At 41.4% G+C, this 27083-nt stretch overlaps 4 protein-coding genes and 1 long non-coding RNA gene across 8 annotated transcripts; 1 reads left to right on the plus strand and 4 right to left on the minus strand.

The window, feature by feature from the left end:
- Nucleotides 1–999: 999 nt before the first annotated feature.
- On the plus strand, nucleotides 1000–2997 carry LOC310819674. The gene is made up of 4 exons (XR_014554773.1): nucleotides 1000–1110; nucleotides 1335–1432; nucleotides 2293–2369; nucleotides 2617–2997. It is a non-coding gene; the product is annotated as an uncharacterized lncRNA (long non-coding RNA).
- Nucleotides 2998–6129: 3132 nt separating this feature from the next.
- Nucleotides 6130–10755, minus strand: bcl2l10 (BCL2 like 10). Of its 3 annotated transcripts, none has more exons than XM_083691393.1 (4): nucleotides 10672–10755; nucleotides 9205–9675; nucleotides 7167–7333; nucleotides 6130–6269 (listed from the first exon to the last, which is right to left on the minus strand). In XM_083691393.1, exons 2-3 carry the CDS (start codon nucleotides 9670–9672, stop codon nucleotides 7211–7213), a joined length of 591 nt encoding a protein of 196 aa, XP_083547519.1. In that variant the 5' UTR covers nucleotides 9673–9675; nucleotides 10672–10755; the 3' UTR covers nucleotides 6130–6269; nucleotides 7167–7210. The 3 variants fall into 3 exon arrangements, with proteins under 3 accessions (XP_083547519.1, XP_083547520.1, XP_083547518.1); XM_083691394.1 differs by having other exon boundaries at nucleotides 6131–6255; XM_083691392.1 differs by lacking the exon at nucleotides 6130–6269 and having other exon boundaries at nucleotides 6416–7333.
- Nucleotides 10756–15143: 4388 nt separating this feature from the next.
- LOC310819791 (UDP-glucuronosyltransferase 2C1-like) lies at nucleotides 15144–19405 on the minus strand. Of its 2 annotated transcripts, XM_083691180.1 has the most exons (3): nucleotides 19277–19405; nucleotides 15747–17943; nucleotides 15144–15345 (listed from the first exon to the last, which is right to left on the minus strand). In XM_083691180.1, the coding sequence occupies exon 2, from the start codon at nucleotides 17920–17922 to the stop codon at nucleotides 16336–16338; it is 1587 nt and encodes a 528-aa protein (XP_083547306.1). In that variant the 5' UTR covers nucleotides 17923–17943; nucleotides 19277–19405; the 3' UTR covers nucleotides 15144–15345; nucleotides 15747–16335. The 2 variants fall into 2 exon arrangements, with proteins under 2 accessions (XP_083547306.1, XP_083547305.1); XM_083691179.1 differs by lacking the exon at nucleotides 19277–19405 and having other exon boundaries at nucleotides 15747–17946.
- A 558-nt stretch (nucleotides 19406–19963) lies between these two features.
- Nucleotides 19964–21670, minus strand: LOC310819839 (UDP-glucuronosyltransferase 2A3-like; the record flags this gene model as incomplete). The annotated part of the gene is made up of 2 exons (XM_083691249.1): nucleotides 19964–19999; nucleotides 20531–21670. 2 exons carry the CDS (start codon nucleotides 21668–21670, stop codon nucleotides 19964–19966), a joined length of 1176 nt encoding a protein of 391 aa, XP_083547375.1.
- Nucleotides 21671–23711: 2041 nt separating this feature from the next.
- On the minus strand, nucleotides 23712–25732 carry LOC310819840 (UDP-glucuronosyltransferase 2C1-like; the record flags this gene model as incomplete). The annotated part of the gene is made up of 2 exons (XM_083691250.1): nucleotides 23712–23726; nucleotides 24311–25732. 2 exons carry the CDS (start codon nucleotides 25730–25732, stop codon nucleotides 23712–23714), a joined length of 1437 nt encoding a protein of 478 aa, XP_083547376.1.
- Between the last annotated feature and the right edge of the window lie 1351 nt (nucleotides 25733–27083).

Genomic DNA, 27083 nt, shown 5'->3' on the forward strand with positions numbered 1-27083 from the left:
CAAGATGGGTTTTGGGAATCGTTTGAAAGAGGAGAGTGTGCTGGATTCTGTGATGTGGCTTGGGAGAGTGTTCCAAAGAATGGGGGCTGCAGTGGAGAAAGCCTGGTCCCCCCAGGTCTGGTGTTCAGTTCTGGTAGATTGGCATCAGCTGACCAGAGACTGTGGGTAGGTGTGCTGGAGGAGGAGGTCAGAGAGGTAGGAGGGTGCCATGTTGTTGAGGGCTTTGTAGGTGGTGAGGAGAATCTTAAACTGAATCCTAAATTGGACTGGGAGCCAGTGGAAATTTTGGAGGACTGGAGTGATGTGGTCTCTGGAGGGGGTTCAAGTGAGCAAGCGGGCAGCTGAGTTCTGAACATGTTGGAGTCTGTTGAGGGCTCTGTTGGTGGCTGCGAGTACAACACTGTTGCAGTAGTCCAGCCTAGAGGTAACAAATGCATGGATGAGGATCTCTTCATCACTGAAGGACATGAAGGATCCGAACAGGCAACATTCCTGAGATGGGAGAAGGCATTTTCATTCTCTACATATCTGCTACCTCTGAGACTGTCTAATTCATATCCTGTCTACCCACTATTCTGTGTGTCATTATAAACATTGATCTCCAGGCATAAGACATTGTTGGTGAAATCATTTTTAGCAATATCATTTCACCTTTGCCCCGATGCCTTCGATGGCGTGGATGGGGGAACTTGAACTTAATTGAGTTCACCATTTCAACTTGGTTACACATTAATCTACACGTGGTTATAATGATAAGAAAAGATTATCTATCACTATTATTGTAATGATTATGCTTATAACTTATAGTCAATCCTTCTATCATCATTATTTGTTTTTGTAACTACAGAGAGTAGCCTATTTCTTAGAGAGTGTGTTTATGGCCTGGAGGCATGTTTAACCTCTTCAGTCAGGTGTCTGTCTCAAAGCTTGACATGATTAACTCGTTTGCCCACCTCTATGTAGGGGTGTGGTTAAATGAAAGATATTATAGCCAGTGTGAGTGACTCTGCAATTTAGTCGACTCACCTGCTTTCATACAACACACACCTGCCAGCAAAGAGAAACCAGACAGCGTGGAACCATGTCAGTACAAGTCCACATAGAATATTGGTGAGTGATGAATTATTAAAAGTTCCATTATTAAATCAAATTGTTTGAGTGTAATATTGCAGGCAATCAAAGGAGTTCGCTTTACCAATCTGTTTTTCTTCTTTGCCGGTTGTTACAATGTATTCCAATACATTTCCAATGTATGCCAATTCATCATTTTGGCCTATTTATAGTACGTACTGTCATATTAACTGTGTTATTATGTGTGTTTGTTTTTCCTCTAGTGGCGGATGAGGGTACGCCTCCCGCTATCAGGACCTGGCGGCTGCTATAAAGCGGAACGTTCCTGGTGCGGTGGTGTCCGGGACCAAAAAGAGGCCCTGTAAGTCATTGATTGTTTTGTTGCTGTTGAGTTTGTGACACCTGGGCCAGTTTCCTGGACAGATTAATCCCATTTAAAAATCTCCATTGAATTAGTCCAGGACTTAATCTGTGTCTAAGAAACCTGGTTAAGAGGATAAAGCCAGGGTTACACGAAGAAACTTGATGCAATAAAAGTTGCAGATTTTGATTGCGTGCAATTTATTTGCATGCAATTTGATAGTAAGACAGTGAAAGTAACGTGACTGACGTGACCAGTCGTTTCTGAGAACCGATTTTTGAAAATAAATCTTCTAACTCGCAGTTTTTCACACTGCCTCTGTTTCTGTGATGGGAAAAGCGACAGAGACCAAATCATAGATTTCATCGGTGGGGGACAATTAAGGTGTGCTATCATGACATTTTATTATACAGCTTGTCATTTAGAATGACATTACTCTTATCTGTACGTTTGGATATTGCATGCACTCAGTTGCATATGATTGATTTATATTTTATGCGATGAGTTACACATTTTCAGGGTGACACTGAGCAATGAAAGTGCAACTTTATTGGAAGAAACTACAATTGCGTGCAAGTTTCTTCATGTAACCTAGGTAAAGCTATGTATTTTATTTCTGTAGGCCTACATATAATTATGAACATGTTATCGCCAGTTAATTATCATGAGGTCAGATGTACATGTCCAGGTGGGGGGAAACTAGGGGGACACTACTGACCAGCAAACCGATGTTGGTTGGGGTTAAGATTAGGTTCAGTTTTAAGTTTTGACCTTGTTGGGCTGAAGAAAGGTCCCTTTAACCTCTCCCGTCCGGTGATCTCTATTTGTGCTGACAACAGATATTCATTCTTCCCCCACAGCCAGTTTTGAAGTGACTGTGAACGGTAAACTGGTTTATTCGAAGCTGGAGAAAGGAGGTTTTCCTGATACCAAAGAGGTAGGTGTGTCCATCCAGCAGATGGCAGCACTTGCATATTTTCGAGAACCTGCATGTCTTAACCCAGCCATTCCATGCAGGATGAAGTTTCCCCTAGATACTGATCATAAATCTGATTTGCCTGTTCTGCACTAGTCACTGTTACAACCGCTTCAATAGTTGCGATCAGTGATAGGAGTTGGAGTCCTGTTCTCCGACTGTCCCAACACTCTAATGACGTCTCTGTCCTCCGCTCCCATCTGTCCAGATGGTTGCCATGGTGAAGCAGGTGAGCCTCGGAGGGAAGGTGGAGACTGTGGAGGAATCGAAGAAGAACGATTGTTCTCTCGTCTAGAGGAGTAGAGATGGAGTGACGACAGGATGACAAGAGCATTTTCTAGGATTCATGTCAAGGATCAGATTCTATTAATGACTGTCCACATTGAAATACAATGAGGTGTGTACATGAGGAAAGCCTAGAATCATTTCTGCTGACTATCTTAGGAAGTGCTCTCAACATACTTGTCTGTTTTTTGTTTTGTGTATGGTAATTTGTTTACCTCGCATACTGTTGTTCCATCCATGTATTGTATGTATTACTAAATTTAGATTAATTAAAGTAGATAAATAAAAGTTTGACAAAAGTAAATTTGACTGGACGATCATTTAGATCTTTATTCTTAGACGAGATACTCAATTGGTAATAAAATGTGCACATTATTTTATCCATACATGAGAGAATCTCTCTGCTGTGAAATAAAACCAAGCAGTGATTCAATAAACCAACCTTTCCAGTTGTGTTTGGTGTGGTTGGGATGGGGCGTGGGGGGGTTGAAGAGGAAGTCCATTCTTGAATGGGAGGTGATAAGGCAGTTTAGTCTGGTTTGTTGTTTGAGTTAACTCACTCTAACGTCATGAATACCTGACAGTCACTGCATGTGCCATGAAGATAGGATCCTCAATCCTACAAGATCAGAGAAGCCATCTACCACAGGTTTCCTGCCCAGATCGCCATCTCTCTGTCTGTGTCCTGAATGAACAAAGATTGTATCTGAATTATGAAGGAAATAGCTACTCGGTTATTATACAGCCAAATTATATCTTATCACAAAGTGATCTAGGCCACTGTTCAGTGTCCGTCAAGGAGTTTGTCAATGGAGAGCAGAGCACAGGCAGGAAGGAGGATGAGGAGGCAGAAGAGTAGATGACAGTCTGTGTTTCATTCAGGGAGCTGGAAAATGGAAAATGCAACTTTCTAGATTGTGACTCATCCTGAAAACAGAGTACTAAACTATTCTGGATTGAAATGCGGCCGCAATTATGCAATGCTCAACTTTCTATATATCTGCCAATATTATTGTAAGTAAACAATGGCAAATTAGGCATGATTAGGCAAAAATCCATATCTCAATAATGATCTCCATCGATAAATAGTGCAACATTTATTTATTTTAGGTGCACAGTTACTTACGCCAAATGAGAATTTCACATGTTCAGTGGGGCTCTCGTGTGAATCTTGTGTTTTTCCATGATGGATTATCCTAAGTAACCTACAACCTCACCATCCCTCCTTCCCCTCCCCTCAAACTCCCCCTTCCCCCTCCACACTCCAGGTAAAGCAGGTGAGAGCAGAGATGCCACTGCACAACAGCCCCGGCTGATTCCTGTCTGGCCAGTCCTGTAACACTGCATTCTGTTGTTTTGTTGTTTTGTCCGGGGGGGGTCAGTGAGTTTCAATATCCTCTTTAAACCCCCTTACCCCACACTCTCTCTCTGCCTCCCCTCTCCTGCAGGGTAGGGTGTTGCCGGGCAGGTTTCAGGTGACGATGAGAAAACAGGCTCAGCTGCAAGGGCAGAGGGGGCAGTGATGATGTCACAGAGCACCCTGTCCTGAGAATCTGGAAACTCATCTGATCTCTGGTAAGACAAGCTACTGCCCCAGACCCCTTACATCAGAAGAACTTGTTTGGAGCTGACTCCAAACCAGTGCTTCCCATAAACAATGTGACCCTCACCCCAACCACATCAATCAGATTATAGAATAAGACATAAATGCAGATAATGCGCCCCCCCCCCCCCCCCCCCAAAGCCCCTCATATCCAGAGGGATGATGACCATCAGGATCCAGACGACCCACTAGATCAGTAATCTCCATAATCTATAATCCATAAACTAACCAGACAGTAATAACTGGGAATTAATGTCAGCCAGTTTGTCAAAACTGTGATGTTTTGCTGTTGTTGGCAATAGGAAATGCAAAGAGATCCCATAACACAAACAGCCATTTCGTTGCAGTTTACAACAATGTGAGCTCTCATGCTCTGAGTTTGTGACTGAGTTAGTACTTTGTGTTCACCACAGTAGGAAATTAGGTCAGTCTCAGTGTCCAGAGGGCATGTGGTTGTGAGTGCAACACATGTGTTGTGTGTGTGATCCAGAGTATTCAGAGCACAGGCACAATGGTCTCATTACAATTGCTATCGTCCTCAACCCTCCCCCTCCCCCTTCCTCTGAGCTCAGTGGTGCCCTGACACAACCCCCCCCCCCCCAGTCACAGACGGACAGACAGACACAGACAAGACAGGTACTGACCAAGGTCATTACATTAAGAAGATGGTGAGGGGTGAAAACGGTCTGACAATACTCTCTACTGCCACTCACAGCTGGGGTCAGGTTTCAAACAAAGGTGTTTCATTCTGAAAGGTGTTTCAAGCCATGTCACTGGCTTTCCTCACAATCTGATCCTGTTGATAGCATCTCGCGCGGCTAGGGCTGGAGACACAGGAGCTAGATACAATAGGTGACTGGAGTCAGGTGGTCGAGTGGTTAGCTACGGTGCTGTGAAAAAGTATTTGCCCGCCTGCACAATTTTCAGATTTTGTCACATCAGAGCCTGAAATTGAAATGCATTAAACTGGGATTGTTTTTTTTTTTTTTTTGGCTGGCTGGCTGTGTGTGTGTGTGTGTGCGCGCAGTGTGTGTGTAGACAGGGTGCTGATTGTATACACAGATCGGCGACTACAAGAGCTGATAAACCTGCTCTTCTCATGGCTCAGGTGTGAGCAGTGTATGTGATGACTGTGTGTGATGAAAAGCCACATCAATGAGAGCTGGTAAAGTAGCTCTGGTCAGGATGAAGGCTGTGTGTGAGGGAGCATCTGTTTGTCTGTCCAGCTGGTGAGAGGGAGATTAGATTAGTCTGGAGGGCAATAGCTGTTATGTCCGTGTGTCTGTCCAAGCCCTGGCAGAGGCGCAGGCCTAGACTGACACAGTAGGTCAACAGAGGCCAACAACAAAGGGAAGTATAACCACGCCTCTTCAATAGAACCGTATCAAGTTCCACACACTATCTACACTAGTACATTGACTGACATGCTACGAAGCAACAATGTTTCTATATACGATATAAAGGATTTTAAAAATACACATAATAAGTGCTGTCGTACTTCTGTGAAAGGCCAATGCTCTGATGGTCAGTTGGTTCAGAGTCCCAGACAGTCCACAGACGAGAGATGGATTCCCTCAGCTCATATTTGATTAATGACCAGATTAATGTCTGAGTACTGAGAAAGAACAAGAAGTGCATTTCCTCCACACAATGGACAGTGAACAAAAAGGAATTAAGGAAAGAAAAAATATTTTTGTAGATAAACAACATGAAAAACATAGGACTCATTTCGTATGTGAATGGTGTGAAGCAGAAAAAAATACCAGGAAGTGAGCTTGTGTAGTTGTTTTTTTATTATCATTGAGAGAAAACACGTAACGGCTGTGGTGTCCAACAGGATACAACTCAGCGCTTTTATTTCTGCTATTCTGAGAAATGAATGTTAGTGAGAGGATGTGGAACATTGTCAGGGGCCTTTGACGGGGGAGTGGGGGTGAGAGCTAGCCACAGCCATGGAATCTGTAGGGATGAGACTTGCCAAAAGCAGACAAAGAGGTTAGGATCAGTCTGCAGTAGAGGAACACACATTCCCACATGCTGAATCATACTGAAGACATAAGCCAATCACTCACTCACTCACACACCTCTTTCAAATGAAGACAATAGTATTTCCTTGATTGAAGTTGTTTTTTATTAAGAAAGTGATATAAATAAATAAAACAAACAATGTAAAAATATAACGCCAACTTGAGATCTGTATTTGTCCCATAGCAACAATTTGTTCTAATAATGGGGAAATAAATGTCAAATTGGTCCCTCGTGTGTCAGACAGATATTCGAAAAAACATTTGATAACACATGGTAGCACCACTGTCTGATTCTTCACACTATGACTTATAGGCACCCAGCTAGAGCATTCATGTTTGACCAGAGATATTTAAACATGAATAGGACAGAACAGAAACAAAATGATGAAATCTGTCATGGATAGATCTGTCAATTCATAAATGGCCACTATTAGGATTTCCATTTTATATAAATATAATATATTAATTTATACGTTTATTACACACAAAAAAAGATTTCTTGCAATTTTCACTACTCAAGTCAAAGTGAATTAAAAAGGCAGCGGACACAAATTAAATTAGGACAGGAAACGAATAAGAGGTCCACAAACTGAAATACAATGTTCACTTGTGCACATTGCACAAAATGAGGGCCCTGCACTTTGAGAAACAGTTTAATCCAGAGAAAGATAGGCGAAAAATTTTCCATCATTTTCGAAGGCATTAGATCAGTCATTCTGACAATCTCCAGGTATAAATGATACATATCATAATTGAAGGTATGGGACTTAAGTATGTGCAAACATTCATCTGACGACTGTAAAACAAAACCTGTTTTATAGTGACAACATTAAAAAAACCTACCACACTGTGAATTGAAACTGGATGGGGGGGGTGAAGGATGCCAGCTAGCGCACCAGGAGAAAAGTTAACCCTGCGATGCCCACGCTGGCAGCAGCAAACAGAGCTGTCTTCATGGAGGAGTCGTGGTTCTCTTCTGTGGCACTGTTGAAGAACTTACAGAACCCCTCCTGCAGGAAATGAGACAATACACAGATGGTTAGACTTAAGACTCAGGCTACAGGCTAACACAGCAGAGGGCTAGCAGTTGGTAAGATGACAATGTAGACCATACTGTAACAATGGGCATACTGTAGCTTATGAGATTTCTGGATGAGGATGCTACCAGATCCTTGCTAGTTACTACACCACTTTGGAAAAGGCAGACTGAAGAAAAGCAGACAGACCTAGCCATCTGTCTGTTCCTGAACTGTTCTGATAAATGGGAAACATGTCAGTCAGTCTGTAGACCAGGTCAACAAAGCATGTTACCATGTGAGACAGAAAGCATAATGCTTATCCTAGGGCAGGGCCTGTCTCTGATGAGATGTCATATTGAAACCTAAAACCAGCCTGTCGGGCTATATCAAAGAACCAGGCTAGAGAGCTCCAAACTAGGAATTCAGATTCGGTTCAATCTCGTTCAAAAAGATTTATTTCCCTCTTCATGTTTCCAGACAGCTTTGGGAAAGCACCTGGTGTAAAAAGCCCAGGTAGGGGGGTTCTTGTATCTGGCTTTTGTTTGTCTATTCATATCATATTTGGGTATTAACAAATGTGGTGTGCAAAGCTGTGTGTTTGAAGCATGGAGGTCACTAGTGTGTTACATTCAAGTCCATCTGGCTGAGTTGGTTAGATTTGTCTGTTAGGACCAGCTGCCAGTAGAGGAAGGGAGGGGTGTGTGTGTGTGGTGAGGGGGGTTCATTCACAAAAGCAGACAACATGCTGCAGCTGTACTCAGCTTCTAAACAACGACTACTACAGCTCTTCTAAGGACTACAGGGAATCCACTCCAGTGCCATAACTGGCCCATACTTACTTAGGCCACGGCCACACCAAACTATCAGACAACGGGTAAAAACGTATATACATATGAAATCATTTAACGATTTGATCTGTGGAATTCAGGCGTGACTTTTGAAAACAACCTAGCAACTGAACAATGCAACCTAGCAACTGAATCTGAAACCTTGTTTCTAATTGGACACATGGAGGAACAGATTGTGGAGAGTTCAAAACTCCTTCAAAACGTATTAAACGGACATGGATAGAACCTTGTCAACAGATGACTCCCGTAGAGAATCCATTGGCTCAATCCGTAATTAGCGGATAGCATAGTTTGTTGCGGGGCCTTGGGCCGACATACTGTGCTGGCTCTCCATGGCCGATTCTAACCCTTCTCTTGTCTTTAGACAACTCTGTCCTCCCAGATTCCAAACGGCTGAGTCACCATTTAGAGTCACACACAGTCCAGTCACAAGACACAGCTCTGGGTGAAATGACATTTGGAATCATGGTAGCCTTAGAACATAACAAGACACAGAGACCCCTTTCAAAGAAGGATAGAAGCTTAATTTTCTGTTTCATAAACCATATCTAATCCTGTGTGTTAGACTTCAGTGCTGTGTTGGACCGACATCAACAGTACTGGCTTTGATACCGCATACATTCCACACATTTTTGGCAGATGAAGACTCTCTAATTCCCTTAACCACAGCAGCTATGCGGGGGAAGGTGTCTAGCGAGACTGGTGTGGAGATTGGTATCTCTACTATTTCCATCTGATTTCAGATCAGCAGACATTTTTGTGAACAGGATCAAGCCAAAATACACAAATGTTCACCATCAAATATAACTAGTATTTATCTTAATCCCTCCCTCTCCCTGTATTAGAAAACCACAGCAATGGTTGACGAGTCCATGACTAAACTGAGTGAGAGGCTCAGACCTACAGTACCCTGTGTGAATGTGTTTGACTAATAGGATGTGTGTGTGTGTGTGTGTGTGTGTGTGTATGGGTGTGTGTATAGTGTACATCAGTGAGTGAGATGCTCAGACGTACCCAGCCCTCGTTCTCCAGCAGCCAGTCTCTCTTCTCCTCTCCCAGGTAGTCCGCTATGGTCTCGGCCAGTCCCCTGCAGCTACCGGCCCCCTGTCCTAGGTCCTGCCCTTGACTCTGTCCCAGGTCCTGCTCCAGTCCCTTCCCCTCCTGCCCCTTCAGTTGGTTGACCAGCACCCCCGTGAAGGTGAAGAGGGACACCACCCTCCCCCAGTTCAGCTGTCCATCCCCCACCAGCTCCTCCATAACCTTTCTCAGGCTGGTGCAGGGGTCCTGCCCGCACTGGTGCAGGAAGGTCTGTGCCAACGTGTTGAAGCGGGCACGGTGCTGAGCCTCCATGTCCTGGGCAAGGCGTCGCATGGCGGCCGCTGACTCGCTGGGAGGGGGAGGGGCTGGCCGTGGGCTTGCACTGCAGTAGGACAGGTAGTCCTCTGCCAGAGCCAAGGTGTCTTTCCACAGCCAACACGACATTTTCTTTAAGAGTCAAAGAAAACTTTCTTTAAGAAATACACCCAAGACCTGATTCAAGGATCTGATTAATTATTTTAAACCTCTTGTGCATGCAAGGATGGCCCTAATTCTGAAATTAATCCAAAATTTACCAGATGAGTTCTAGCTAGCTACAGAGATCTGTGCTGGGTCACAAATACCAGAGATGGTCAATACAGTGCTGATTGATATTTGAACTCATTCTACAGATACTACCTACTGTTGAAACTGCCAATCAGCAGTACTGTGCTTGCACAGCCCAAGCTACGTGTACTGTAGCCAAGATAACAACTCTGTAGCTAGCTAGTTGGGTGTCTTATCCAGAATAGCAGCTAGCTACAGTAAAAGTAACATTTTGCCATAGATGCGGGCAATGAAGGAAACTGCAGACTGGTTCGGTTCTAGGTAGCGTTTAGGCTGATACGACCAATGATGTATACATGTATATCGATACTACACAATTATCCTAACATTGGCCAGCGACATGTCTGACGTTAACTAAGTTGGCTAATATTTGCGCATTCTGTCAAGTGTCAAGCTAGCCAGCTGTCAGACAGGAAGCACAAGCAGGGGGGGGCGCTAGTTAGGCCCTATACTGTAACTCGCTACTTGGTCTAATTCTAACATTGGCTTGGTGAACACATAGCTAGCTAACGGTATATCTCAAAATAGATAAGCAGACTAACATTTTGAACCTGTATTTTCGAGTAGGACAGCTTGCTCGCCATCTTCAAAAGCTCTCTAGCGTTAGCTTGCCAGCAAGCTATAGCTACCTTGATAGACGTTGCATTCTGTCAAAAATGTAGACACAAAGAACCGAGAGCGAGCTAACCAGATTTCAGGTTTGTGTGATAAAAACTAACATATTTACATCTCTCTCTCAAAGTTATAACAGTTGGAGTTAGACTGACATGGTCAATGCTACAAATGAAAATTAAATTCATCTGCACATTTTAGGTTAAAAATGAAACAAAAGCTCACCCTCCCAGCGATATCAGACTGCTCTCTCCACGTACAGACGGCGGAAGGACGACAAAGGAGCCACTACGGTACTATTTCCTCCTCTTCGGCCTTTCCCCATATGTATGCTTTCGACTCCGCCTACACTTCCATACCAAACGTCATGAACTAAAATACTCTAAGTCTTTCTTTCCCCTCCGGGGATAGATATTGTGGTTTCTTTGTGTTGATCTCGCTCCACGTCATCATCATCATGATCATGATAAGCAGGTAATCAGCAGCAACTTCATCATCAGCATCTTTATCATTAGCAACATCCATCAACAGCAACAGCCAGATTTCAACACTCAACAACTTCACATACAGTGCCTTCGGAAGGTATTCAGACCTCTTCACTTCCCCCCACGTTTTGTTGTGTTATAGACTCAATTTAAAATCCACACACAATACCCCAGAATGACAAAGCGGTTTTTAGAAATTTCAGGAAATGTATTAAAACTGAATGTACATTCAGATTCATGAAGTATTCAGACCCTTTGCTATGACACAAAAATGTCATCAACAAATCACTCAATAAGTTGAATTGAGTCCATCTTAATGCAAGGATAATAGTTAATGTAATTTTGGAATTAATATCTTTGTTTTTATATTATTTGCATCAGTGACAGCTGTGACACCGGTCATCAGTGACACCTGATGTTGAACTGTTTTGTTCTGATGATGTCAGAGCTGGAGGCCCAGATCTGCAACATAGAGAGAACACATCATGAGGGGGAGGACTCCTCAGGAGGAAGTGAGATATAGGGGGAATGTGGTATTTCCAATGAATGTGATGGAAAGCAGAAGAATATACAGTATCATGATACCGATGTCTTTGTCAGCTGCAGAAACAGGGCTTTTAACAGGGGGACACTCTGCCAATGTGGCACATGGTACAGTGTCAGCAAAACCTGACTCCCTCCCACAATGTTCTGGTTTCTATTTCCCTGCCTCTTTTCTCTCTCTCTCTTCCTCACCTGTAAGGTGTAGACCACTCCTTCTCTCACCCCTAAAATATTCTCTCTCCCCCCTCTCCCACCTATAGAGTGTTGGGAGTGAGAGGGGAGGGGGAGAATAATTTAAAAGGGCAGAGGGGGGAGAGAGAGATCTCGATTTCAGAATACCCTCCAATGTGATGATGATGTCAAAGACTTATTTACAGATGAAAGTGCATTTGAGTTTGGTTTGTTTGTTTGTATGGAAAAGGTGGGGGATTATCAGATACAGAATACAACAGAAATCCAGGTTTAGATGGAACCATGGTAATTCCCATACCGTGACGAGTGTAAACTCCCTTCGAGACTGAATTGGGAGCGCTTTCACTTATCGATATGAACTTGAATCTTTATATGCCCATATAAAAAGCGATTGCATGTCACATGTCCAAGAACACTTCTGTAAACACTGTACCCAAAATCAGAGAATCCCCAGAGAAAATGTGATTTCTATCTAGGACTTGTTTGAATGCAAACAGAGGGGAATTATCAGATGTAAAATACAACAAATACAGGTTTTGGTGGAACCATGGTAATTTCCATACCGTGAAACTCCCTTTGAGCGCTTTCACTTATCGATATGAACTTTAAACTTTATATGCCCATACAGTATAAAAACAACATTTATTCCTTTCCACATTTTCAAGAACACTCTACATATATCACATTCTGAGAATTGTAATTCAGGGATAAATTGTATTGAGTATCAAATCACAGAGTGTCATGCAACCAGAAGTAGCAGGCTTCAAACAAGAATTTTAATAAATGCCATTGTATGCAGATGGTAATTAATCAAAACAATTCGCTCAACTTCCTACTCACTCTTCCTGAAAACCCTTTGATATAATCTCTTGACATACAGTACAAAAGGGCCGCCCTTACAACCACATGGTTTGTTTTGTAATTACCACATGAACCTAATCAACTTCACGACTGCCTTTGTATTGATTGGAATCTGTCTGAACAACACTGGGGCGATGGCAATGACATTACACTTAGTGAAATAGACAGCGAAAGGAGTGGACCAAGAACAGCGCAGTATCGCTGACAGGCTCACATCTGTGTCATTCTGTTGACCCTGTGTGTCCCTCCTCCCCTTGGTTTATTCTTGTGATGGACTGATGGACTGATGTACATAAGTGGGTTTGGGGTGATAAGGCTGGTTTTTAAAGAGCTGAGCTGGGGACTTCGCCCTGTGGATGAGTGGAGGGCCTGTAGAGGTCTGCTGCTACATGTCTTTAATCCCAACAGAACCTCCAGTACAATATGATATAACACTTGGATCTACGTCTTTGTATCAAGCCATTGCATCTGACCAATGTGACAGAGGTCTCTGCTGTGTCCCAATATGATGTTGACACTGACACACACACACACACACACACACACACACACACACACACACACACACACACACACACACAGAGTTTAGTGATGCATGAGTATCCCTCTCATAATAGAGTAATGGATACAAGACTAATACAAATACAATACAAATTAGTTTCATACTTTAACTGTAAGATGTATTGATGTGTAATGTAGTCAAGGCTCTTTGACCAGTGACATTAGGGTCAGATAACAGAATGACTGTTGACTCAGTGACTAGGAGAATCGATTAAATCAATGCTATTTTGGGGACACAATGTCTGGAGATAACATCAACCCAGGTCAATATGTTGATCTATTAGTCCAACACACACTGACACGGTCAGGACACATCATCATGTACAGTAGAGATAAACAGGTAAGCAGGTGAAGTGAGCTATGATATACACTCACAGAGGACTTTATGAGGAACATCTGTACACCTTCTCATGGTGGAGGTGGTGTAATGGTGTGAGGAATGTTTTCTTGGCACACTTTGGGCCGTTAATACCAATCAATCATCGCTTGCCACAGCCTATTGAGTATTGTTGCTGACCATGTGCATCCCTTCATGGCTACGATTTACCCATCTCGTCTCAGACTGGTTTTATGAACATGACAATGAGCTTAGTGTTCTTCAGTGGCCTTCCCAGTCTCCGGATCTGAATCCAATAGAACACCTTTGGGATATGGTAGAACGGGAGATTCACAGCTTGAAAGTGCACTTGAAAAATCTGCAGGAATTGCGTGATGTCATCATGGACCAGCATCTCAAAGGAATGTTTCCAACATCTTGTGGAATCAATGCCACGAAGAATTAAGGCTGTTTTGAGAGCAAAAGGATGCCCTACCCAGTATTAGTATACTCACTCACTCACTCACTCACTCACTCACTCACAAAGGTGTTCCCAGTCTCCGATGGGGCGAGGTCCAGGGCGAGGACATCGGCTGAGTGACCATGGAAACTCTGTAGCAGCTGACCGCTCTCCACGTCCCACAGAGCGCACATCCCATGACCACTCCACGTCAGAAGCTAACACACACGCACACACACACGTTAACACATATAAACATCACTTTTAGTTTGAAAATATGTATCTTTATAGTATTTAATGATCGCAAAAATATTGTTTATTCGTGAAAAACTTTCGATGTGTTGTTTCCACCAAATGAATTACCACTGAAACCAATTTGGTGACAACACTCCCCTCCAGTGGTGAACACAGGGAGGTACAGGCCACAGAATGACTTTCCAAACAAGAGGGTGTTAATCATTGGTTTTAACCACACATTAGGCTAGACATGTGCCAACTATACAGGCTCTACGAACATGTGGATATTTTGTCCCATTATATATGTCCTATGCAGTTCAGATAAGGCACTTTGACCTGTATGGCCCCAGTAAAGAGCCAGCAACATTTGCTAAAGACATCGCTTTAGACTCAAATTGACCTAATCTGCATTCTAGAAGTGGTGCCGAGTGGAGATTCATTGAAATAATAATACTAATAGGCATGTGTACAATTATATGTAATTGCACCAATTGTAAATTGTGTATGCTTTCTGTTGAGTAATTTGTCGTTATGTCAGTTAAAATAAAATAAAATATTGTGATCCCATCACTTTCCATTCATCTCTTAACTCGCGCTTTTATTTTGAAGTTGCGAAAACGCAGAAAAGCGAAACCGGAAGTCTTGTTGGAGCTAGATTCAGCTTTGGAGCTCAGAGAACACATCTGATGTTTTCCGTATCTGTGTTGCGTGAACGATAATAGTGGAACTCCGCCCACCTACCTCGGGTGCATGTAAATTAGGATTTCTTCCAAATAAAGGCGCCCACGTTAAACTTGTTTAAGCATTTAAAAATACTAATTATGGATAAAGGAACCACACATTATATTTAATTTATCTCTGGAAATAAACATTTAATCCTCTCAATGGATTATTTCTGTTTTGTTTAGTAATTATTCTAATATCCTTTACCCTGATGAAAGACTAAACCGCATGGACTGTAAACACATATTTTTCCAAGGCTAATCTACTCAGCCAGACTTCTAGAATATGAATCAAGTGAGTTTCAACCATGAGCTGTGTCATACAAAGTCTTGATGCCTTTTTACTGTGGCCAATAGCTCAAAGTGCCCTATCTGGACTGCATAGGGCACATGGATTGTCCACTGGACTGGTGAGCTGACATTCACATTTAACCACACTGGCTTCGTTTATACGGTAGTTCAACCAGGCATGGATAATAATTAGCTCAAAAGGTATCTGTGCAACTTGCCTCAACAGGTCTTCTGCGTCATACATTGACATAGATGGACACAGAGTACAGTACATGACCATACAAAAGAAACATTGAGTATTAGTGAACATTTCTTTCTGCTTACTACAAGCCACAATACTAGGCTTTATAATAGAATTAGAATGCAGTAATCTCCTTATTCATCTCAGTGTTTTTAACTTTTGTTTTCCCATTCCTGCTCTCATTTTACAGGATCCTATTACCTCTCAATTATAGATTATCAACAGTCTTGATTTAATGAGGACCTTCAATGCCAACAAAATAAATGGCTGTATAGAGACAAATAAAACTGTCTATTATATTGTACTGGTCTTTCTCGTCCAGAAAATGGAAGAAAGGAGAACCGATAAGGAACAGACAATGTGTTCCTTCCTTAAACTGGTGAATACATACCTATTGTACTGTGGTAAAACTACAACACACAAATAATGAGGCTGTAGTAAAAACAAATAGCAATGCACAGTTGGACCTGCAGATCCACGTTTATGAAATGAGCTGAACAGTAACAGAGTGCAGTTTCAAAGAGAAACGTTAATGGAAAGTGCAAAGGAAACAAGAACTTAACGTCTGTCTAATATTTTAAATTATATGTTGTTCAATGTTTACATTTTACAGGGTCACATTGACAAAAGGCTGTAAAAAATGAATCAAGTAAGAATATATTCAGAGTTACTTTGTCTAGGTGTGCAACTTTTTTCCTCTCTGAACAGGTGAAACTATGTGCAAATTTTCATTTTTCATTTCAAAAGCTGAATAATCAAAACAAAAACAACAGTACGAACATGACTTCACATAAAGCTGGCTACAGTGTACACAGTTTTGGACATTTGGAAACGTTTGATAAGATAATTGGCAAGATATGTGTTGATATTTATAAAAAGTTGAGTTGACATTTATAAAAAAATCATTGGGCTTAAATGGAATTGCATTGTGCACTACTCATGACAATGAATCACGTGACGTAAACATGTGTATTCATGTTTTACTCACGTTTCCTTTTCTGCCTAAAACACACCCTGAGGCATACACACTTGATAAAAGCAACAGTAGTTAGCAGAATAAGAAAGACAACAGCTAGTAAGAACACAACGACGTCTACAGAGTGGTATGAGTACCAAGGCATTTTGTAGGACTCTGTGCGCAGGTGAGCAGCACCCTTGTGTCTCATGACAAACTCAGTCCAGAAGAGGGCGCTGTCTAGTGGTTTCATTGGCTGGTCCCTGTGTAGCCTGGAGAGCCTCTGCATGTTCAGTCTGTAGGACGGCTCATGTAGTACTTCCTGTAAGGCTTGGAGAAATATGTATTTATCTAGCATGGCAATATCTAAAACTTTTGCTACGCCCTTCATTTTCATTCTAGAAAGATTGTCTGGTTGGTCGAACACCAGGGGCAGGCCTACTATTGGAACACCATGGTAAATAGCCTCGAGAACTCCATTTGTTCCTCCATGAGCTACAAACACCCTGGTCTTAGGATGTCCTAATAGATCATTCTGTGGTATCCAGTCAACTATTAAGGTGTTGTTGCCCAGAGTAGCAGGCCTGTCTCCCTTGTACCTCCAGATGACCTTCTGAGGCAGTTGAGCAAAAGCAGCAGCAATTTCATCAGCTATATCATGTGGAAGCTCTCCAATTAAAGTCCCCAAAGACATGATAATTATGCCATGTTCTCCTGAACTCTGAACAAACTCTTCTAGGTCTTGGGGAAGAGGCTTGGCAGGTTTGCATTGGAACCCTCCCATATAGATAACATTGGGCATGGTGGGGCGAGGGAACTCAAACACAAAGTCAACTCTCATGAGCCAAAGGTCGGCACCTTGAACCAGGGAGAAGTAGTCTACCTCAGGACCAAAGTAACGACTACACAAAGCAGAATAATGAGGTCCCACTATCTGTCTATACAGATGTTGCCTGAAAACATAAACAAACAAGTTACGGACTCTCTGAGAAAAACTCATTTTATCTGTTAACTCTGCAATAGGAAATGGAACATAGGATAGCGGGGAGGGAGCAATCGCAAAATGGGCCTCACCATGTATCGTCCATCTCACATTATAAACAAGGGGCAAATTCAAATAGTGTGCGAGCATAACCCCTCCCCCATTGACAGGGTCAGTCAGAACCAAGTCATACTTGCTCTCACGAATAGACTGCATCAACTGTTTATCCTCAAACATGTGGATCACCATCTCACACACTTTCCTATGCATTTCAGAGAACTTTTCTTTCAACTCCATGTCCAAACTGAAGCGAGTCCAAGCAAACTTCCCCTCTCTCCGTATCAGCAGACTTTTAGAGACAAATGAGCGGAAGAATTCCTCATCAGCTCCTCCTGCAATATCAATGGTAATTGAGCTGTAGTGAGGGGAGCTTTCCTTGATGTACCAGCTGTCTGATGGTCGCACAACTGAAATAGTGTGGCCCCTTGAATGTAACTCCTCAACAAGGACTTTCATGGTCATCCAATGGCTCCCGTCATGTGGAAACACCAGGACCTTCCCACCAAGGACTGCAGGGACGGTGCAGGTCAAAAGGGCAATTAAACAGGCACCAGAGAGAAACATCTTCATAGTCTCCTTGATATGAGAATACTGTAAATAAAAAATAATAATATAGAAACAATTAGTTCAAATAAACCAAATCAGAGGCTGTTTGCACACATTCTTTATTTTATTTTCTGGTATTGTTCAAATTAATTCCCAAGAAGTTCCTATTGGGGAATGATTAGGCCAATGTAATCACTCTGTTGCCATTGATATATAATAGTCCTGTGTATATTGTGTAGTCGTGTGGTGTCCAACTCATTACTAGCTAACGTCCTTTGAAAAACACAATGAGGGATATGCTCCATTTCTGAACAAATGACTTTTGTTTCTGTACTATATTGCATGAAAAATTCAGGTTACAAATGTTGTTATGACAAAAATCCAACAAAATCAGCAGCAGCTACATCCTCAGTTATGTCCATAGGCAACTAGCCGACAAAAAGTCCCCACAGACATGATTCACAGCTTGAATTATATAAAAGTCGGAATCAGGCCCAAGATACTTGTTACTTGTTGATATATTGGTTAAACCAAATAGCTTTCATAGAATAGAGTGATTCCATATATTAGAGCGTTTTTAACCCTATGAGTGCAAGTCATTTTTATCGGTAAGGCCACATCCTGTTTTTGGAATGTAGGAGATTGCATCGCTCCTTCGATTGGATAGAAAAGCACATTGCCGCCTTGTCAAGCATTTGTAATTAGGGCGAAGGGCACCATAACACTCAAAAATAATCTTGCACAATAACCTTCATCTGAAATAGTAGGTATAATAACTTCAGTATCTCTGAACATTAGAATGATTCTTGAAATTCAAGGACACCTGCATGTCTGTAATAACCTTTTATTTTTTTGTTCTTGTCTTCTCGCTTGTATTGTTTTTAATCTATCGAAGAAATATGCTCGATTTGTTGAAGTATCGACTAGGCTACAGGAGATCAGAAGTATCGCGCAACAGACCAGGAAGACAAAATATTTGATGCAAGTTGTAGGCTACGACGAAAAGGTATGGCTTTTATGACTAAATGAATTGCCCCCTTGGCCACAGAGTCGCACACATCCCCGGGAAGGGTATCTGCATGACTTAATTGATGGAAGAAAAAAAACATGATATCCTATGTCATGGCTAAAGAGAAAGCGTTTTGCTAAAATGTCGACTCCGTAGGCAAAAAATACATTAATACAATATGCAAATTGATTACCCATATATAGGCACTACACTTCCCAAGGTTTTGTTGCAATACATGGTATGTAAAAAAAACACCAAAACTTTATGATGGTGCCAAGGACGACCGTATCTTTACCAATGTCACTGCAAACAAGGGCTGTCTGTCACTGTTAAAACTTAATTTGTAACACTTTGACACTATGTACTTACGTTCAATGCCTCCAAAGGAATATACAATGACAACTTCAAGTTAAGTTCATACCTACGAAGTTTGCGATACAGATCAAAGACGGCAGTAACTTAATTATGTCTGGAGTTGACTCTTTTGGCTTATACTGCATGTCGCAAGGAGCAGTAGGAAGGAGGGGCGTTCATTTTGACGTCAGAATATCCTTCAATCTTTCGTTAAACTAATGATTGAGAGGTGCTGAGCATGACTTTAACACACTCATAGTGACATACGCTAATGTGTGCTCTTAAGGTTATCTCGTAGTTGCCTCCATTAGAAAAAAAGACGAGAGTTCGTCTATAGGCCTAAGAGAGCCTATATACTGTATAAAATATGGCCAGATCAATGAGCGGGGATTTTACTGTAGGCTATGCCAAAATCAGTGCAGCAGTCTTTCACACTTTCATTCCCAAGTAATCTATTTTTTATTGGATTTGATTTGGTGTTGGAGACGGATTTATATTAATATCAGTTTCCACATGAAGGTTTGGCAGAGACTTTTGGCTAGATTTTGTTAATCGCAAAACATATCTAATATTGATAATCTGACTCCAATGTAATTATCACTATGTGCAAAGAATTGTTGAGTTTGTGCTGAATTAGCGCAAGAAAGGTCAAATAGAATGAATCAAGTGAGGCTTTAATAATACTGTATACTTATACGACTATTACAAGGCGAATGATTCATAGAGAAATGTTACATCCTAATAGAGAGAGATAGAGAGTTGACCACTGGTCATTCAAAACAATGCTACTCACAACATGATGATCAAATCAAATCAGACTTTATTTATATAGCGCCTTTCGGCCACAGTAGTGGGGCTGGGCGTATTCCAATATGGCAATGTTCGATGGGAGAATCTACATGGTTCTCAGCCCTCGTACAGTCAAACAGATAGAATCCATTCTTGTCAGTCCACAGAAAGCAATAATGTGCCCCAGAGTACTGGGCCTGAGAGCTAAGTGGGCCTACAATATCATGTTTTTTAACAGATTTTTACATTTTATTTGGCATGCACTGTGTTCTGCAATATTTGAACATACTAAAAGTACTCTTCCATTTAGTTGTAGGGTTAGGGCTAGTTTAATTATATACATAATTATATAAACAGTTACAATGATCGAATGTTATTCTAAACATCCATAAAACATCCATATCTCATGATTTACCCAACGTTGGATCAGTTCATTTTCATTTTTTTTTTAAAACATTGTCTAATACATACATATCTAACTAGAGCAATAGGTAGAAAGGTAAGCAGTGACAAAACAGCCAATAATGTCAGGGCGACATCTACAGAGTGGTATGAGTACCAAGGCATTTTGTAGGACTCTGTGCGCAGGTGAGCAGCACCCTTGTGTCTCATGACAAACTCAGTCCAGAAGAGGGCGCTGTCTAGTGGTTTCATTGGCTGGTCCCTGTGTAGCCTGGAGAGTCTCTGCATGTTCAGTCTGTAGGACGGCTCATGTAGTACTTCCTGTACAGCCCCAAGGAAGTTATTGTTCTTGTCTACTGTGGAAATAGATAGAATATTTGCTGCTCCTCTCTCTTTCAGACGAAGGAGGTTGTCATATTGGTCATAAAACAAAGGTAGGCCCACAACAGGGACTCCATGATAAATGGCCTCTTGAACTCCATTTGTTCCTCCATGAGCTACAAACAGCCTCATCTTAGGATGTCCTAGTAGATCATTCTGTGGCATCCAGTCAACTATTAAGGTGTTGTTGCCCAGAATAGCCGGCCTGTCTCCTTTGTGCCTCCAGATGACCTTCTGAGGCAGTTGGGCAAAAGCAGCAGCAATCTCATTTGTTATATCATGTGGAAGCTCTCCAATTAAAGTCCCCAAAGACATGATAATGACTCCATGTTCTCCTGAACTCTGAACAAACTCTTCTAGGTCTTGGGGAAGAGGCTTGGGAGGTTTGCATTGGAACCCTCCCATGTAGATAACATTGGGCATGGTGGGACGAGGGAATTCAAACACAAAGTCAACTCTCATGAGCCAAAGGTCTGCTCCCTGTAATAACTCATAGTAATCGACACCTGGAAAATACTCATCACAAACAGCCTGGTAATGTGGTCGGATTGAGAACCTGTCCTGAGCTCTTATAATCAAATAGAATAACACATTCTTTACTCTCTCTACAAAGGTCATTTTGTCTGATAGTCCTGATCCTGTCATTGGTATGTAAGATAAAGGGGAAGGTGCAATGTCTAAATGTCCCTCTCCACCGGTAACCCAACGCACATTATAGACAAGAGGGAGATGAAGATAGTGAGCCAGCAAAATACCAGCCCCTGTGGCTGGGTCAGTGAGAACCAAGTCATACTGACTCTCCTTCAGACTGTTCATCAACTCCTTGTCTTCAAACATAATTCTTGCCATTTGGCTATATATTCTATGACAATTAAACATTGCAGTGAACATCTCTACTTGTAAACTTGCAAAGTTTAACATTGAGCTCTTCCCTCTCTCTATGTCAATTATTTCTCTCAGGATTGGCTCAATAAAGTCATTATCAAAGCCTTCCTTAACAGGTATTGTAACTGAGTTATAATATGTAGAGTCCTCTTCAATGTACCAGCTTTTGCTGTTCCGTACCACGGTAACCGTGTGTCCCTGAGAGTGAAGAGCCTCGATGAAGATGTTCATGTTCACCCAATGACTTCCCTCCATAGGAAAGACCAGAACCTTCTCACCATGGCAAACAGTTCCAGACACAATCAGCAAAAATACACGGAGATCAAATAGGTGAATCATCATGTACTCTCTCTGAAATATGAAAGACAACGATTAGCAAACACATTTAATCTCTAAAGCATGTTGGAAAAGCCGGCGGCCTAATAGCCAGTTAGCCGTATAGGCTTTCATTTTGATGCAGATCACACTATACAATGTTGATACTGTTGAATCTTAGGTGAGGAATGAGTAATATTAGGTACGATCAATCAGTAAGTTAATTACAATCGAGTTGCAACAAGGAACAATATCCAGCGTCAGAGCAGAGTAATAGTAACACAACTTACACTGTAGAGCCTTTTAGGAGAGACGAAGATAAGGCGTCATGGCCAATAAGGCCAATGAGGGACAGTGACAATATTCACAGTACTCAAAACAGCAGGAAGAAAGAGAAATAGAGCTATTACTTGCAAATGTTTTATTTGATTTACAATGGCTGTATAAAAACATAGGAATAGCCAATATTCCTAGCCAACATTTGATTCTGTATACTCCGCCTGAATAGAGCCATTTAGAAATGTAGAAACTTTTATCTATATTTATTTTATTTTATAAATACCTCACTTGCCAATATGTCTTGCTTATATTTGATACTGTAAACATATCAGTTGCTTCCCCATTTAGGAATTGAGAAACTTTGAGTTTATTTACTTAAGCAACATCCACAAACCATTTGACTATAGCTCTAACTTGACATGCATTTAGTCACCCATCACAGTTTGCATATGGCCTAAGACATTGCTATATGATATTATTATTGTAGGCTATATTACTTAAATAAATCTTTTCACAATTACACAAGCCAATGAAAGTGGTCAATATTTGACTGGGTCCTGATGCAAAACCACTGCTCTAGATTGCAGGAAAAATCTGTTTCAGGTTTTTGAGAAGTGCAAAATGCTCCCATCCCCATTGGCAATGCTCTGGATATCAGTAGCCTAGACATATTCATTGCCTCAGACATTATATCTGAATCCTACTGCTGGAGCGTAATGCTTTCAATGTAGCACAAATGGATGCTATCTCTTTTGCATTAACAGAGTTGAGACATTGATGATTGGTTGGTAGTTATTTTAAACTTCTGTAAAGCTCAAAGTTAAAAAGTTACAAATTAATGTATTAAAGAAATGTCATACCTGGTCATGAAGATTAACTTGTCTGTTCAAGTTGTGGTGCAGTTGTGAGGTGCTGTGATAGACAAGGTTACTTAAGGATCATTTGCAATTGCTCTCAGAAGCCGAGCCCCAAAACATGTAGATTGATTATGTTGTTGAAGTTTGTCTTTCTCTCTCTCAGTATGCTAAAGGTCAAAGTACTGCTTCTGTTCAAATAACATTCATGCTTACTGTATCTTCTGAAACTTGTGTGAAGTATGATTAGTATTGATAAACATATACATTCTATATTTATGCAATACAGTATACAGTATGCATATTAAACCAATGTTCAGTGTGCTGTCTTTCGTTATAGTCAACAGTCTTCAGAGCTTGTATTTCTATCACTTACGTTTTTATGGTGTGAAATGAACATAGATGCTTAAGTAGCATTTCAATTGACTGAGATTAAAATGCTGAAAGTATTTGAAAGTCTTTCAAAAAGTAATCCACAACCACCTTGTGAATTTCATCTGTTTCATTCTCTTACAGGGTTTTATTTAAAACATGTACATGTTAATTTAGCAGGAGGATAACTGCAGGATGCACATTTTAAGTTTTAATGTCATTGTTAGAATTAACAGTGTTCTTGTTTCAACACCTAAACTGACCCACCATATTAATTTATGTTAGAGCAGTCATACTGTAATCATTAACCAAAATCCCTCAATTACTGTACAGTTCAATGACCAAAAGTACTCTGAGTGGCCTTGAACACTCAATGCTCAACACTCAACTTGATGGACATTCACCGAACTGTATGGTTAAAGGGCATGATGCTTATTCTTTATCATTTTAGGCATGTACACTATGTATGTGTTCCACTGAAAACCATGGTGTTGTTCATTTCAGCTGTAGCATTCACTCACATTAAATGCACAACCATGTTGACAAACTGTAATTGGCGCAGTGAATGTACTCCAAAAATAATTATCACTGTTGCTTTTTATTTCATTGGCACCAATCAAAATCATTCACGTTCATGGTTGAACCTATTCATATGTATTCTATATTATGCTGTTATCATTATTTCTATGCAGTGTGCACTAGAATGAGGAGCAGTGGATCAGTTCATTTTCATTTTTCTTTGAAAACATTGTCTAATACATACATATCTGACTAGAGCAATCGGTAGAAGGGTAAGCAATGACAAAACAGCCAATAATGTCAGGGCGACGTCTACAGAGTGGTATGAGTACCAAGGCATTTTGTAGGACTCTGTGCGCAGGTGAGCAGCACCCTTGTGTCTCATGACAAACTCAATCCAGAAGAGGGCGCTGTCTAGTGGTTTCATTGGCTGGTCCCTGTGTAGCCTGGAGAGCCTCTGCATGTTCAGTCTGTAGGACGGCTCATGTAGTACTTCCTGTAAGGCCTCAAGGAAGTTATTGTTCTTGTCTACTGTGGCCATAGATAGCATCTTTGCTGCTCCTCTCTCTTTCAGACGAAGGAGGTTGTCATATTGGTCATAAAACAGAGGAAGGCCCACAACAGGGACTCCATGGTAAATGGCCTCTTGAACTCCATTTGTTCCTCCATGAGCTACAAACAGCCTCATCTTAGGATGTCCTAGTAGATCATTCTGTGGCATCCAGTCAACTATTAAGGTGTTGTTGCCCAGAGTACCAGGCCTGTCTCCCTTGTGCCTCCAAATGACCTTCTGAGGCAGTTGGGCAAAAGCAGCAGCAATCTCATTTGTTATGTCCTTTGGAAGTGCACTGACAAAAGTCCCCAAAGACATGATAATGACTCCATGTTCTCCTGAACTCTGAACAAACTCTTCCAGGTCTTGGGGAAGAGGCTTGGGAGGTTTGCATTGGAACCCTCCCATGTAGATAACATTGGGCATGGTGGGGCGAGGGAATTCAAACACAAAGTCAACTCTCATAAGCCAAAGGTCTGCTCCCTGTAATAACTCATAGTAATCGACACCTGGTTGAAAATACTCATCACAAACAGCCTGGTATTGTGGCCTGATTAAGACCCTGTCCTGAGCTCTCATAATCAAATAGAAGAGCTTGTTCTTTACTCTCTCTACGAAGGTCATTTTGTCTGATAGTCCTGATCCAGTTATTGGAATGTAAGATAAGGGGGAAGGTGCAATGTCTAAATGTCCCTCTCCACCGGTAACCCAACGCACATTATAGACAAGAGGGAGATGAAGATAATGAGCAACCAAAATACCTGCTCCCCATGCGGGGTCAGTGAGCACCAGGTCATACTGACTCTCCTTCAGACTGTTCATCAAATCCTTGTCTTGAAACATTGTAATTGCCATATCACACATCATTTCATGTACTTTAGACATTATAGTGAACATCTCTACTTGCATGTTTACAAAGTTTAACATTGAGACCGTCCCTCTTTCTATATCCATGAAATTCTTTATGATTGGCTTTAAAAATTCCTCATTAACACCATCTACAACAGGCACAGTAATAGAACTGTAATATGTAGAGTCCTCTTTAATGTACCAGCTTTTGGTGGTCCGTACCACGGTAACCGCGTGTCCCTGAGAGTGAAGAGCCTTGACTAGAATGTCCATGTTCACCCAATGACTTCCTTCCAGAGGAATGACCAGAACCTTCCCACCATAGCAAACAGATCCAGTCACAATCAGAAAAAATACGAGGAGACATGAGGTTATGCTTCCGAGGAGGTGAATCATCATTTATTCCGTCTGAAACGATAAGCAAGCAATGTGGTGAACAATGTGGCCTAATAGCCAGTTAATCATATAAGCTTGCATTTAGACACTACTAGACAATATAAGTAATTTTCTTTTGCTATTGTGATTAATTTGTGCTCTGGATATCAGTATCCTACCCATATTCATTACCTCAGACTTTTTAACTGAATTATACGCCTTCAATGCATAAATGCATAAGTCGATGCAATTCCTTTTGTGTTAGCAGAGTTTGAGGCAATGATGCTTGATAGTTATCTTAAACTTCAGTGAAGCTTAAAGTTAAAAAGTTACCAATAAATATAATAAAATCAATGTCATGCCTGCTTAGGAAGATTAGCTTTATAACTAATCTAAGTTTTGCAGTCTTGATCTGAAGGTGAGGTTACTTACAGATGGATTTGCAATTGCTGTCAAAGGAAGCCCTGTGCATACAAAGTGTAGCTGGATTATTTTGAGCAATGTTTGACTTTTCCCTTCTCAGTAAAGGTCAAAGTACTGCATCTGTGAGCACAACAACATTTTGTTAAAGCAGCAGTCATGGTTACTGTATTTTTGGAACTCAGTAAAGTTCTATTAGTATTGATAAACTTGACATATTCTTTATCTCTGAAAAGCTTGCTCTTTTGAGAAGATAGAACACTTGTTATTTATGTTAGTTTTATAGACAGAATGACTAATTACTTGGGGGCGGCAGGTAGCCTGGAGGTTAGAGAGGCCGGCCAGCAATCGGAAGGTTGCTGGTTTGATCCCCGCTCCAGGAGGGAGCCGGATGTGAGCTGGTGACTGGAAGGTTACTGGCATCATATGGCATCACAGTGCCTACCACTGCCGTTGTGCCCTTGAGCAAGGCACTTAACCCCTAACTGCTCCAAGGGTGCCGGAATATGGCTGACCCTGTGCCCAGTGTCTCCCTTGGGGGTGTGCACGTGTGTTGTCTCTGATTGTATATGCATATACAATCACTGTCCAATACTCTCTTTGTTACTGTGATTATAGAATTATGAAGATGGTTGAGTGGGTCAATATCCACCTCAAAACTAGCAACTATCCACTGCAGGCATGTGCAAAGGGGTTTAGCACTATTTTAAAGCTAATCGACATAATGGACCTTTAACAAACAGTGTTTGACAAAGCAGAGGCCCTGGCTCAACAACCTGAGGGGGAGTAGTGTGATGTGAATGTGGCTTACTAGTCTATTAGAGCACCA

Source organism: Argentina silus (genome assembly GCF_951799395.1).
Source record: "Argentina silus genome assembly, chromosome: 19".
Lineage (NCBI taxonomy): Eukaryota > Metazoa > Chordata > Actinopteri > Argentiniformes > Argentinidae > Argentina > Argentina silus.

Bases quoted from the DNA above. Each gene is read 5' to 3' on its own strand.
- LOC310819791 (XM_083691180.1), bottom strand. From the start codon at position 17,922: ATGAAGATGTTTCTCTCTGGTGCCTGTTTAATTGCCCTTTTGACCTGC.
- bcl2l10 (XM_083691393.1), bottom strand. From the start codon at position 9,672: ATGTCGTGTTGGCTGTGGAAAGACACCTTGGCTCTGGCAGAGGACTAC. The intron at 7,334-9,204 runs GTACGTCTGAGC...CATTTCCTGCAG, and splicing joins TGCTGGAGAACGAGGGCTGG to GAGGGGTTCTGTAAGTTCTT.